General features: G+C 37.7%; 1 protein-coding gene across 1 annotated transcript; it reads left to right on the forward strand.

The window, feature by feature from the left end:
* Positions 1–428: 428 nt before the first annotated feature.
* Positions 429–14,267, forward strand: LOC120269018 (clathrin heavy chain 1). The gene is made up of 30 exons (XM_039276309.1): positions 429–609; positions 953–1,157; positions 2,755–2,843; positions 2,985–3,063; positions 3,162–3,289; positions 4,338–4,436; positions 4,552–4,660; positions 5,770–5,849; positions 5,977–6,204; positions 6,286–6,351; positions 6,898–7,014; positions 7,183–7,380; positions 7,526–7,642; positions 7,814–7,873; positions 8,144–8,230; positions 8,401–8,484; positions 8,568–8,702; positions 8,783–8,845; positions 8,919–9,023; positions 9,094–9,206; positions 9,296–9,548; positions 9,668–9,804; positions 9,894–10,172; positions 10,279–11,281; positions 11,798–12,283; positions 12,410–12,580; positions 12,675–12,860; positions 13,210–13,332; positions 13,455–13,565; positions 13,645–14,267. Exons 1-30 carry the CDS (start codon positions 565–567, stop codon positions 13,807–13,809), a joined length of 5,121 nt encoding a protein of 1,706 aa, XP_039132243.1. The 5' UTR covers positions 429–564; the 3' UTR covers positions 13,810–14,267.
* The last annotated feature ends 277 nt before the right edge of the window (positions 14,268–14,544 follow it).

The following is a 14,544-nucleotide window of genomic DNA, read 5'->3' on the forward strand; positions in this document are numbered from 1 at the left end:
TTAGCAACTCTAGCGCCGGTTAATATTAGAGATTTTTTTATATTTTCAAAATTTACTAACATAATCAATATCCAACATGAAATAATTTGAAAAGGAGAGCTTGAAAGGCAGTAGAAAGCTAGAAAACGTTACAGGGACTGATTGGGAACTATTGAAAATCTGCAGGGACTGATAGTTAATTTCGCGAAAAATTATTTATTTTAGTTTATAAATCATATATACGTATGGACGGCTAGGATAATTTGCCATTGAATCACAAAATCCAACGGCCAGATCACACCCAAGCACCAAATGTTGATGATCAACTGATCTGACGGCTCTCATCACTCGAACTCATCATCTTCACAACGATTTCGAGTTCGGGCTCATTGAAAAGCGAAGACCCACTTCGCCTTCTTCTCCACTATAAATACCCTTCTCTCCAGATCCCTTCATCTCTCTCTCTCTCTCTCTCTCTCTCTGGTGCTCTCTTCGCCTCTCTTGAAGGCCCTCGCAAGGGTTCCATTGTTGCGGATCCATTCTGAGCATCGCTGAACCCTCGTTTGAGGCCTCCGATCGATCACCATGGCTGCGGCCAACGCTCCGATCGCCATGCGGGAAACCCTCACTGTGAGTGACGATCTATTTTTTTCACTCTCTTTCTTGATTTGATCGATCTTTTTGCTATCTGTATCTTCTTTGTTGTTCTTGAATGTTGTTTTAAATGGAGTTATTGAGGTACTGGGATACTAGGGTTTTGCCTTGATTCGATGCTGGTTGTGTGTGGATCTTGGGGGCTTTGGTTGAATTGTGGTGAATTCGATCGAATGGATGTCGGATCTGTTTTGATCTGTGAGCTGGGATCGTGATCCCTGTTTGATTTGTGTTGCATTTTTGTGATTTGGTGGATATTGAGTTATATTTGAAGTGTCTCATAGTTTTTTCTTTTAATTCGATTTTGAATGGATTTCAGCTCCCGAGTATTGGGATAAACCCGCAATTTATCACGTTCACGCATGTCACGATGGAATCGGAAAAGTATATTTGTGTGAGGGAGACATCACCGGCGAACAGTGTTGTGATTGTCGATATGAGTATGCCTATGCAGCCGTTGAGGAGGCCCATCACTGCAGACTCCGCTCTGATGAACCCCAACAGCAGGATTCTGGCCCTTAAAGGTTCCTACTGATTTGTCTTTTATCTGTAAATTTATTTCCTTGGAGTTATAGATTCGCATGTCTGTTACTGGAATGCATTTCTCTTTGTTCCTTACTTTCTTGAATTTTTGATCCACTTCAGAAATTGGGAGTGCTCTCATTATTTATTCTTGGGTGTTGTGTGTTTGCGTTGTATTATTTCTATATGAATGTTGTTCACTAAATAACATGGGACATGGGACAATAATTGGAAGTAAGAGCCTTATGCACTTATATTAGGATAGAAATCCCAAGAGATTTACTAACAAAGCACCTCCACCTATCACTATGTCAGAGGACATAAAGCCAGTGATCTAGAGGATCAGGGAGATAGTCAAGGCAATGTAATGCTCAAACAGTCAAGGCACTTGTCTAGATGTTTGGATTCTGTTATAATTTTTATAGTTGAGATTTGTTTCGCATGTGCTTAATTAGTTATTGACTTCTGAATACTATCTGGATATTGTTGGTCTTACTGTAGGACATTTGTATTCAATGTCCTTGACATATTAAAGGAGAATGAAACATGTTTTGTGGTGGAGCTCCTCATTTTATGAGAAGTACTGATAAGATCATCAATTAGTGGATCTGTTTGCTTTGAAACATGTCTCTGTAGTGGAGCTCCTCCATTTTCCTATTACTGCCTGTGTGATTTGGTTACTAGCAATCTTGTCTTTGATTGGTCAGAAGATTTTGACGGAACAATTTAATGAGGTAGAAGAATAGAAACTACAACAAAGATTAGAAGGAAAGGAAATGGAACAGGAGAAGGAAGTGGAGGGAAAACTAAATGAGAGGATTTTGATGGATCAATTGAATGAGGTAGAAGGATAGAAACTACAACAAAGATTAGAAGGAAATGGAAGAGGAGAAGGAAGTGGAGGGAAAACTAAATGAGAGTACAGGTAAACAAAATATTGTTAATAACATAGCAAGCCTAAGCAGTAATAACAACTTGAGTGAATAATGCAGTTTCTAATACATCAGGACCTGACTATGATGGACACTGTACATTACATATGGCAATTATGGTCAACAACTTCCATTCCATCAATTGTTGGTATAAACATATTTGAATCACAGTAGTAGAGTACAAAAAAAAATCAACCATTTAGTTCAGATTTAGGCCCTACTATGATGAAAGAATGGTGAATATTATGTTTTCAACATATTTTTTTCCTCAGTTGGCTCCACTTTCGGCGATTCTTTCTAAAAAAAGATTGAATTTTTTAATTTTTCTCATATTTTGTGTGAATGCGGTTATCTGTCTGTAAAACTAAAATAATGTGTGAACTTGAATTGCACTTATTGTATCTTTTGGTCATTTGTCGCACATTTCTACATTAGTTAACCCTTTCCTGGCTATAGTTATGATTAATAGAATTTACCTTTTGTTGGATATAAATATGATTTATCCAGGGAATTTATCATTTGAGACCTCAAATCCATAATATTTATATCTATCTTTGCTATTCATCACAGTACTTATCATTGCAGCTTTGACTGAGTCTGTCCTATAATATTTTGCAAGCTCTTTTTGTCCTGGTTCTGTTCCTTATGATACTCCTTTTCCTTGTAGCTCAACTTCCTGGAACGACTCAGGACCACTTGCAGATATTTAATATAGAGGCAAAACAAAAAATAAAGTCACATCAGATGCCAGAGCAGGTAAACTCTCAGTTTCTGATTGATAAATATGGCAATTTCATTGTCATTCCTTTCTTTCCATCATTTATTTATTTTTTAATTGTTTGTAGCCTTGATTTAATTATCAAATATTCATCTTTAGAAATTTGAAATTTTTGGTAGGTTGTCTTTTGGAAGTGGATCACACCCAAGATGTTGGGGCTTGTCACCCAAACTTCTGTGTACCATTGGTCGATTGAGGGTAATTTTCTGGTTTTATTTTTTGCTGTAGGTTTTTATGTTGCACATTATATTGACTTGATATTGGTAAGCTGATATGTTGTTCAAATTCTCTTGCAGGTGAATCAGAGCCGGTTAAAATGTTTGACAGAACAGCAAATTTGACAAATAATCAGATCATTAACTATCGATGTGACCCTTCTGAAAAATGGCTAGTTTTGATTGGAATTGCATCTGGTGCACCTGAGGTATCCTCATTTCATGAGTCTTATTTTTCCTTTCAAACTCCTTTCTTTACGTGCAAGCACTTCTCACATGCTCTTCCCACTTATCATATACATTGATGAACAAGAACTACATGCTACTTTTGGAAATATGTTGACATTTGACTTTCTGTTCCTTGCCTTGTGCTTAAGATCAACTTGCACATCATAGGCTTACAGTGGTACTATTGTTTATGTGATACTACTGTGGCAGTTCTTGTGTCAATATGGATTTTTTATGTAAAATTTATTTAAACATTTTTCTTACATAAGCAAACTCGTTTATGCTAAAAGCAAATTTAATCCTAAACTAGATAAGGTTAAATAAGTTCTTGCTTTTCTTGATTTCTGACTGATTTAGATTGACAAGATCATACCTGCCATTATCGACTAGACTAGCTAGTTGTGTACAGTAAATTCTTCTATGGTTCATGCATCATACATATGCTTGCATCAACATTCTTACTTCAGCTTTATTTGGTTGCTAAAAAGGCAGGAATCCCTTTTATCATAAGCAGTTTTTGCGGAAAGTCTTTTCATGTTAAATTGCCCCTAGTAAGCTAGCACTAGCAGTGGATTAATTAGACTCATACTGGTGGTAAAATTAAACCAGATGGGTGTTTCTCCATTAGTCTACTAGATGATAAAGGAAGATTTCAGTGTTTAGTATTAAGCAATCTGGAAATTTAATATATCCACTCATTTGGTGTTCTTTGGCATTGCATTTTTGTTGTCAAAATTTCTAGTCACTGTATTTTGTAGATATACAGTTCTCACACCAATCTTTTCCATGAAATAATTACTTAGAATCCAGCAAATTTATTCCTTATGAATTTATTGTTTAGTTCTTGGTAAAGCCTGTTAAATATCTCGACAAAGCAATTTGATATTTTAATTTTGAAAATTCTCTCAATTAATATATTTATTTTCTTTCTAAGGAATAACTTTTCTCTTTCTAGAATATGTGACAATTTTTTTAATCAGTATAGAACCTTTTATTCTATTCTCACTTGAGTCATGTGTTCACTTGTAGAGACCACAATTGGTGAAAGGAAATATGCAGCTTTTTTCTGTGGATCAACAGCGAAGTCAGGCACTTGAGGCTCATGCAGCTTCATTTGCATCTTTCAAGGTGAGATTCTCTCACACCTGTTTTTTGGTTGCAGTAAGCTGATGAAAGACCCTTGAAACTGAATCATTTATTATGGCTTTGCTTAGATTTTTTGCCCCGGTTATTTCCTACACAGGTTGCAGGAAATGAGAACCCATCTATTCTGATATGCTTTGCCTCAAAGACATCCAATGCTGGACAAATTACATCAAAGTTGCACGTAATTGAACTTGGTGCCCAGCCAGGTTATTGACGTTATCCTTTCATAAAACCAATGCTGAGAGTTATATATATCTATCTATATATCTATATATATATAGTTTATTGTATATAGTGCATATGCTTTGAAAACCCTTGGCGTGGAGGAAAAAATAATTTTCCAGTTGTCTGATATGAGATAAAGATCATCAGAAGTATGGAGGGGATTCCACTGTCAAGTAGAAGAGGGGAGGGAGTGGGTTCTTTCTAAACATGGTGATTTGTTGAGGGGGCTGTTACACCAGGGGCTAAGTAAGGAAGTTTGTGGGAAGGACAATCAAAAGGATAGATGGTTTTCGGAGAAGGCAAATGACTGAAGTTGCTGTGGTGTGGATTATTGCAAGTATGAAGGGATAGAGCAGTATATGAGCTATTACATTGGGAGATGGGGAGGGGTCCTCTAGGCATATTGTGTAGGAGCTGATGCATGGGAGGGTGGCATGAATTTAGTTGCCCATAGAGCAGTTAATGTTCTTGACAGGTAAATCTGAGTCGGTTATTTTCTGGACCAAGGTGGTATACTACGTAATAACACCAAAGGTGCTTTTGATGGATGCTGTAAGAAGTGAGAATTTTCCAAGTTATGGACTGGAATTGTTCTTGATCAGGAGAATGACCCAAGGTCTCCAAGCATGCCTTTCATTTTAGAGGCATGAAGTGTGAATTTTGGTTTGGAAGGGGAAGGGGTGTGCTTGATGGATGCTGGAAGAAGTTAGAAAATGCAAGATGTCAGGGCCCTAGGGGGACAGGTGCTGGGGGCTAGAGGAACCCATGAGGTTCATGCGTTTGAAGGCATAAAGGTTAAGGGCAACAATATGGGGAAAACTGTTGAATCATTACTGAATTGGGCATGATGGCATTGGAATTGAATGCTGCTTTATGCTTCTCTTTGTTTGCCACCAACGTGCTTTTGGCTGCTGGTTGGTTGGCCTTACTAATTTGGTTTTAAGTCCTCTTTTGTTTCTGTTTTACCAAGAGATAGTGCTTTATGCTGATCCAGCATATATTTGTGTATCTTTAATTTTTCTCTGATACAATTACTGTCTGGTTAATATTCTTTTTCTTAGCTGTTGGAATGCTTCCATTTTTCTATCAGGTAAGCCAGGGTTCACAAAGAAACAAGCAGATCTTTTCTTCCCACCAGATTTTGCCGATGACTTCCCTGTGGCCATGCAGGTAGCGCATGCGATCTAATACCATTCGAAGTGTTGAACTTCACTTAAATCATCATTTGCTATCATGAATGTTATAACAACATACATTTTCTATGGAAAGTTTATTCCAATGCATTTTCATCTGGCAGATCTCACAGAAGTATGGTTTGATATATGTGATTACAAAGCTTGGCCTCCTGTTTGTGTATGATATGGAGACAGCTGCTGCAGTATATAGGAACCGGATTAGCCCAGATCCTATATTTCTCACAGCAGAAGCTTCATCACTTGGTGGATTTTATGCTGTTAACAGGAAAGGGCAGGTTCTGCTTGCAAGTGTTAATGAAGCAACATTAGTGCCATTTGTCAGTGGGCAGGTAAGCATGACTGTTGACATTTCTTTAGTTTGCAGCTTTGATTGTCATAAGTTTGCACTCAGGAATAGGCTACTTTTTCAGCTGAATAATCTGGAACTTGCTGTAAATCTTGCCAAACGGGGAAACCTTCCTGGAGCAGAAAATTTGGTAAGATATCTCTCTGGCCTTCTGGTATTGATTTCCTGGACATTCCATGTAGGACATGATAATTGCGTTGTCTCATGCGAGTACGTCAATGTCATTAACCATGTCTTTGTGATTAGTTGATATAATTAGAAAATGCCTCCTCTCCTATATATTAGAGAATGCCATTAATGCTACGTGAAATCTGATTTTTATTTTTTCCTGACTGTATCATGTCTGAGAAAGTGAAACCAGAGTTATACTTATGGTTGATTCTGTTCCTTTGTACGAAGATATTAATCTGCAACATTTAAAGATTAATCTACGGGAAAATCCACTTCTCTAAATGATGTATACACGCTTCTTGGATGCTGTTATTATTACCAAATCTCAGTGGTTTACCCATCAGATAATATTGATTACTGCTAAGTATCAATTTACAAACTTTTATTTATGGTCTTGTAGTATAGTGACACTGGTCTCTGAGTTTTTTCTGGATGTTGCTTAGCTTCATGCTGTTTCTTTGAAATTTTACGCTGGATATCCTTCTTGAGCATTTTCTCAATCCAGGTTGTCCAGAGGTTCCAAGAGCTGTTCTCGCAAACCAAATACAAGGAAGCTGCTGAACTGGCTGCAGAATCTCCCCAGGGCATATTACGAACTCCCGAGACAGTGGCCAAATTTCAGGTGTTCAAGTTATATTTTTCTTATACTGTTTCTGGATTTCATACACGTCAATAATGCATGCTTCAATGTACTTGTTTGCTTGTTGCTTATTTGTTACCTTTTTATATATGTGTAATCAAATTAAGAAATGATTATCAATATGCTTCTGAACTTGTATGCATTTAACAGAGTGTTCCAGTGCAAGCTGGACAGACACCACCATTACTTCAGTACTTTGGAACATTGTTGACCAGAGGAAAACTCAATGCTTTTGAGTCTTTGGAGTTATCCCGTCTTGTTGTGAACCAAAATAAGAAAAATCTCTTGGAGAATTGGTTGGCTGAAGACAAGCTTGAGTGTAGTGAAGAACTTGGGGATCTTGTGAAGGTATGGTGTGATTTTGTCCAGTAATCCTTGCTTATGACTGTGGATAAGCTTTCAACTGGATGCTTTATTTTTCTGACTTTCTATTAAAATGTTTAGTGCATGAATTAATTATTATTTTTGTATTAATATCTGTTTTCTTTTGAAGACTGTGGATAACGACCTTGCATTGAAGATCTACATTAAAGCAAGGGCTACTCCAAAAGTTGTTGCTGCTTTTGCTGAGCGAAGGGAGTTTGATAAGATTCTCATCTATTCAAAGCAGGTGCTTGGTTTATGTTACAAGTGCAAGACCTGATATAATATTAATTATCTTTCTGTTTGCCTCTTATGTTTGCAATTCCTCTTTCTAGAAGGAAATATATAAGTTCTTCTCCTAATGTTGATTGGAATTTGGATTATTCTTATAATGGAAACATCTTGTCCTTCGGTTCAGGTTGGATATACACCAGACTATCTTTTCCTCCTCCAGACAATTTTGAGAACCGATCCTCAGGTAATAGCTTTATTTACTTGAAATCTTGAGATAATTTACATGTGCTTCATGTAACTATTGGGAGTGACTTGAGTGATCTAACAATTTAAACTTATGCCTTAACCATTTACTCTGAAGAGTAAGACTGTCAGTTTCTGTATCCAGGTTTTCTGATTATATTTACTATTTCTTTATTTTGTGACATCAGTTCTACAACAAGTCACTTTCCCAGTCAGGATTTTGAATTTTTGCTTGCACGGTGTTAATTTTTGTAAACAATTCATATGACAGGGGGCAGTAAATTTTGCTCTAATGATGTCTCAAATGGAAGGTGGTTGCCCTGTTGATTACAATACAATCACAGATCTGTTCCTCCAGGTTCAATTTCTCTTTTTATTGACCCAGTTCCTACAGCTTCTTTTTGAGCAAGGCACATTGATGTTAGCATAGCAGGGGCATATTCTCACTTGTACCACTTGTTCCATCTTTTCTCGTACATTTGCTGTCTTGTTGGTACACTGAAAACTGGCCCTTTTTAAATTTTTTAGAGAAATTTGATAAGGGAAGCAACTGCTTTTCTGTTGGATGTTTTGAAGCCAAATCTACCTGAGCATGCCTTCCTTCAAACTAAGGTGGCTTCTCCTCCTTAAACTTACTAATATGTTTATTTCCCTGGACAATATTGCCCTTCTCTAATTTTTAGCATTTTCTGTAGGTTTTGGAGATAAACTTGGTTACGTATCCTAATGTTGCTGATGCTATATTAGCCAATGGTATGTTTAGTCACTATGACCGCCCAAGGATAGCTCAGCTTTGTGAGAAGGCTGGCTTGTATGTGCGAGCCCTTCAGGTAGGATATTCTCAAGAAGTGGGAATGTTAAAGCTGTGGATTTGCTGTAATTTGCAATCTAACTCCATTTATTTTGGCAGCATTATTCGGAGTTGCCTGATATCAAAAGAGTCATTGTCAACACTCATGCCATCGAGCCACAGGTTTGTTGTTTGCTGCCACATTATTTGGTTGCATGATTCACAAACTCCTCCTGAAATGAATTTCTGTTTCCAGGCACTTGTCGAGTTTTTTGGGACCCTTTCAAAAGAGTGGGCATTAGAGTGCATGAAAGATTTATTGCTTGTAAATCTTAGAGGAAATCTTCAAGTTATTGTGCAGGTAATTTTTACCTCGGTTTACATTATGATACTTTCATATATGCATTTGTTTAACAGTCTGGTATTTTCAGGTTGCAAAAGAGTATTCCGAGCAGTTGGGTGTGGATGGATGCATAAAACTTTTCGAGCAATTCAAGTCCTATGAAGGTCTCTACTTCTTCTTAGGGTCATATTTGAGTTCCAGGTATTGATTTTTAAGGAAAATTTGAGGGTTCTTAAGTGGGTAATGGCAACAGCAGGGCAGATATGATGTGTGTGTTTTTGGTTAAACAGTGAAGATCCAGACATACACTTCAAGTATATTGAGGCAGCAGCAAAAACTGGGCAGATTAAAGAAGTTGAGCGTGTAACAAGAGAATCCAACTTCTATGATCCCGAGAAGACCAAGAATTTCTTGATGGAAGCCAAACTTCCAGATGCACGACCACTCATTAATGTTTGCGATCGGTTTAATTTTGTTCCAGACTTGACACACTACTTGTACACGAATAACATGCTTCGATATATCGAAGGTTATGTTCAAAAAGTAAGATCTAATTGATTAACGGCTATTCTTTAGTTTGAAAGCCAGATTTCTGTATGAAATATTGATACTGTCTGCATTTAGAAGATTAAGACTATTTTCTTTTCGTATGGGTTAAATAGGTTAATCCGGGCAATGCTCCTCTGGTGGTTGGACAACTGTTGGATGATGAATGTCCTGAAGATTTCATTAAAGGTCTCATTCTTTCAGTCCGTTCCCTTCTTCCAGTTGAACCTCTTGTGGAACAGTGTGAGAAGAGGTGAGTTATTTGTTATCTTCTGTATGCTCTTTTTCTGAAGAACCTTTTTTCTTTGCTTTTTGTCTAATGCTACTTTCTTTGGGATGTAGGAATCGTCTTCGGTTACTCACGCAGTTCTTGGAGCATCTTGTTAGTGAAGGGAGCCAAGATGTGCATGTTCACAATGCTTTAGGAAAAATCATAATTGACAGTAATAATAATCCGGAGCATTTTCTTACAACAAATCCATATTATGACTCTCGTGTTGTGGGCAAATACTGTGAGAAGCGAGACCCAACTCTTGCGGTTGTTGCATACAGACGAGGACAATGTGACGATGAACTGATTAATGTCACAAATAAAAATTCTCTGTTTAAACTGCAAGCCAGGTATGCATTTTATGTTCTTTCAAACTTTGTTAGTTTCACCTGAAGTTCTGGTCTTTTTGTCTTTCTAAAAAGATCCTGATATGAATGTCAATATCTTTCTCTACAGATATGTTGTAGAAAGGATGGATGGTGATCTATGGGAGAAAGTTCTCCAACCTGATAACGAATATAGGAGACAGTTGATTGATCAAGTTGTTTCAACTGCATTGCCTGAAAGCAAGAGCCCAGAACAGGTTTCTGCTGCTGTTAAAGCTTTTATGACTGCTGATCTTCCACATGAATTGATTGAATTACTTGAGAAGATTGTGCTCCAAAATTCTGCATTCAGTGGAAATTTCAATCTGCAGAACCTTCTGATTTTAACTGCTATCAAAGCAGATCCTTCTAGGGTCATGGATTACATTAATAGGTTAGACAACTTTGATGGCCCTGCAGTTGGTGAGGTTGCTGTTGAAGCTCAGTTGTATGAGGAAGCGTTTGCTATCTTTAAGAAATTCAACTTGAATGTGCAAGCTGTTAATGTACTCCTTGACAATATCAGAAGTATAGATCGTGCTGTTGAGTTTGCTGTCCGTGTAGAGGAAGATGCTGTTTGGAGCCAAGTTGCTAAGGCCCAGTTACGGGAAGGGCTAGTGAGTGATGCAATTGAGTCCTTCATTCATGCAGATGATGCAACTCAGTTTTTAGATGTCATTCGAGCTGCTGAGGATGCTAATGTGTATCATGACCTAGTGAAGTATTTACTGATGGTAAGACAAAAGACAAAGGAGCCAAAGGTTGACAGTGAACTTATCTTTGCATACGCAAAGATAGATAGGTTGAGTGACATTGAAGAGTTCATTTTGATGCCCAATGTTGCTAATCTCCAAAATGTTGGTGATCGATTATATGATGATGAACTATATGAAGCTGCTAAGATTATATTTGCCTTCATTTCCAACTGGGCCAAGCTTGCTAGCACACTTGTTAAGCTAAAACAGTTCCAGGGTGCTGTTGATGCTGCTCGTAAAGCAAACAGCTCAAAGACATGGAAGGAGGTCTGTTTTGCTTGTGTTGATGCTGAAGAGTTCCGTTTGGCGCAAATCTGTGGGCTGAACATCATCATACAGGTATTTCATTTACTGAGGCAGTTCTATTCTTTCTGCTATCTAGTGTGTGTTTGGTTTTGCTTGGGAAACCCATTATTTACTTCATGTATGTAATATTTTGGTTAATATTTGGCTTATGGGTCAACTCAACTATGGTTGTCTTGTAAAGTGTACTTAAATAACTAGAGGCTGATCGACTTTGGTCAAGTTGGTTGATTGAGGTTTGGTTAATGAGTCTTATTTTCAAGTATAGGTTCATCCCGGACTATGTCACAATTTGGTAATTTAACTTTAGTTACATTCCATCGTTTTGTGAATTAGTAGCTTGTCCAAATGAAAACTATTGCCATATAAAGGGTGATACAGAGTCTGTGGCATGCAAATTTGTTTTTATATTGTACTTATTTTGCTTCAAATCAGAAAGCATGTTTCACAAACAATAGCCAACTTTGTTTACAGTTTTGGTATTACTGCATGGTTTGGAGAAGATCTCTCTCTTTTTGCAAAAGCTTGAACTTCTTTACACTAATGTTGTAGGTGGATGACTTGGAAGAGGTCAGTGAATATTACCAGAACAGAGGTTGCTTTAATGAACTAATCTCTCTTATGGAGAGTGGGCTAGGTCTGGAGCGTGCTCATATGGGCATCTTCACAGAGTTGGGAGTCCTGTATGCCAGATATCGGCCAGAGAAGCTTATGGAGCATATCAAACTTTTCTCTACTCGTCTCAACATTCCCAAGCTTATTCGTGTTTGTGATGAACAGCAACACTGGAAGGAACTCACCTATTTGTATATTCAGTATGATGAATTTGATAATGCTGCCACCACAATTATGAACCATTCTCCGGATGCATGGGATCACATGCAGTTCAAAGATGTTGCCGTCAAAGTTGCAAACGTGGAACTTTATTACAAGGCGGTGCATTTTTATTTGTCGGAGCATCCTGATCTTATCAATGATCTTCTTAATGTGCTTGCCCTTCGCGTGGACCATACACGTGTTGTGGACATAATGAGAAAGGTACGCTAATGAAGCTATTGGGGTCCTATTACTCGAGCATCTTCTCACCCTAGAAACAAAACATAGATATTCTAAGCTTTTATAATGTGGTTGCTTAAGTTTAATTTTCTTTTCCGCCTGTTTCAGGCTGGCCACTTGCATCTTGTGAAGCCATATATGGTTGCAGTCCAAAGTAACAATGTGGCTGCTGTCAATGAGGCCTTGAATGAAATCTATATTGAGGAGGAGGACTATGACAGGCTTCGAGAATCTGTTGACATGCATGATAACTTTGATCAGATTGGTCTTGCTCAGAAGGTAAGTAAATTGTCTTCTTTTATTTTATTTTTTTAACAAATACTTTTTCGACGTTCATTTTACAAATGAGCTTGTGAGATCATGGTCTGAGCAGATTGAAAAACACGAGCTGCTTGAGATGAGGAGAATTGCTGCATACATCTATAAGAAGGCTGGGAGATGGAAGCAGTCAATTGCTCTGTCCAAGAAGGACAACCTTTACAAAGATGCCATGGAGACATGCTCTCAATCTGGTGATCGTGAGCTTTCTGAGGAGCTCCTAGTTTATTTCATTGAACAGGTACTTGTTTCGTGTTTCTTATCAATCAGACCAGCCTCATCTCTTATTTGAAACTGTGAACACAATATTTCCCCTATGCAATACAGATTTTGAAGGTTCATCTCATTGTTTTGGTGTATAATCTAGGACTTAAATGAAAAAGAAATCCCTCAAAACTTAATCACACATCAGCACACAAAATGTGTTTATGTGAAGACGAGAAAGCCAAGTACATTTATGGCCAAGTATTAGCTATATCAGCAGCAATAATTTTGTGTGTTTTTAGTAGTGAATAGATCACTGATTCTCAAGTATCAACTATATTTGTTATTATTTATTGTGAGTTGATTCTTTGGCTGTGTATTTACAGGGAAAGAAGGAATGCTTTGCTTCTTGCCTCTTCATCTGTTATGACTTGATTAGGCCAGATGTTGCTCTAGAGCTTGCATGGATGAACAATATGATTGACTTCGCATTCCCATACCTCTTGCAGGTTTGTTACATTTTGGCTGGTTGATTTGTTACTTTCTGTTAGTTTATTTATCACAAGCTATCTTAACTTTGAAATATTTTCTCTTAGTTAAAAATTTTTACCTGCTTGTGATATTTTTTCAGTTCATCCGTGAGTACACTGGCAAAGTGGATGATCTGGTGAAAGATAAGCTCGAATCTCAAAATGAAGTGAAAGCTAAAGAAAAAGAGGAGAAAGATTTGGTTGCTCAGCAGGTGGTTAACATAATCTGTTTTCTATTTTTAGGGTATTTCCATCATTTTAAGCCACATTGTAACACGTTGTTATTTGCAGAACATGTATGCCCAGTTGCTTCCACTTGCATTACCTGCTCCGCCAATGCCAGGCATGGGAGGAGCTCCGGGGATGGGTGGGCCTTTCACTGCACCCCCTCCTATGGGAGGGATGGGAATGCCACCAATGCCACCATTTGGCATGCCCCCGATGGGAAGCTACTAAACTAAAAGCAACATAATGATTCGTCAAAGATTTGCACAAATGACATTTTCATTCGAAAATGAAAACCTTCAGTGCGATGCTTCCGAATCAGTAGTCCGTCAGCTCGTTATTTGTAGTGTAGGTATGAACTGATTTACTTTTTTGTTAGCAGGCAATTTTTTGGTGTCACTGAGGTTGAGTTGAGGATTAAACTTTAGTGACTGACATTCATTCGATAAAAATGGGGACGGTGCTGCCGGGGGCTCATGTATAGTTCCCCCTTTAATATTTACTTCAGCGAAGGCGACATTTGTTTGTTGCCGCCCTTTTGTGGGATTTTTCTCCTTGTATTCCTACGTCATGCTACCCAGCTTTTCCATATTATTTAGTAGATTTTGGATGACAGGAAACCTGAAACTTGTATAAGTTTGATTATAACAGAATGATGTCTTTGACTTTATTTCATTGGGTCTTCTGCAGCTCTTCGTCCAGACATGAAGTTTGCTACTCTGGTTTCATCACTTATTTTGTTCTTGTCAGTGGTTGATGGTCTTTGGTGTTTATTTTGCTTGTCTTACATTACTTTTGTACGATATAATTCCTTGTAAGTCTCATCTCCAGGTCTGTTCCTCCACTAAAATCAGATTAGAGGATGCAAATTATTGAAGGAACAGAAAGTTTCATCATTATGGTATCTTTCATTCATCTGTATAATATAATATAAATCTGACTGAAGGGTACTATTAATTGTTGTTA

This window comes from Dioscorea cayenensis, chromosome 9 (assembly GCF_009730915.1).
Source record: "Dioscorea cayenensis subsp. rotundata cultivar TDr96_F1 chromosome 9, TDr96_F1_v2_PseudoChromosome.rev07_lg8_w22 25.fasta, whole genome shotgun sequence".
In the NCBI taxonomy this organism is placed as follows: Eukaryota; Viridiplantae; Streptophyta; class Magnoliopsida; order Dioscoreales; family Dioscoreaceae; genus Dioscorea; species Dioscorea cayenensis.

Coding starts and splice junctions, on each gene's coding strand:
- LOC120269018 (XM_039276309.1), top strand. CDS start 565: ATGGCTGCGGCCAACGCTCCGATCGCCATGCGGGAAACCCTCACT. Junction 2,844..2,984: donor CACATCAGATGCCAGAGCAG/GTAAACTCTCAG, acceptor AATTTTTGGTAG/GTTGTCTTTTGGAAGTGGAT. Junction 8,231..8,400: donor TCACAGATCTGTTCCTCCAG/GTTCAATTTCTC, acceptor TAAATTTTTTAG/AGAAATTTGATAAGGGAAGC.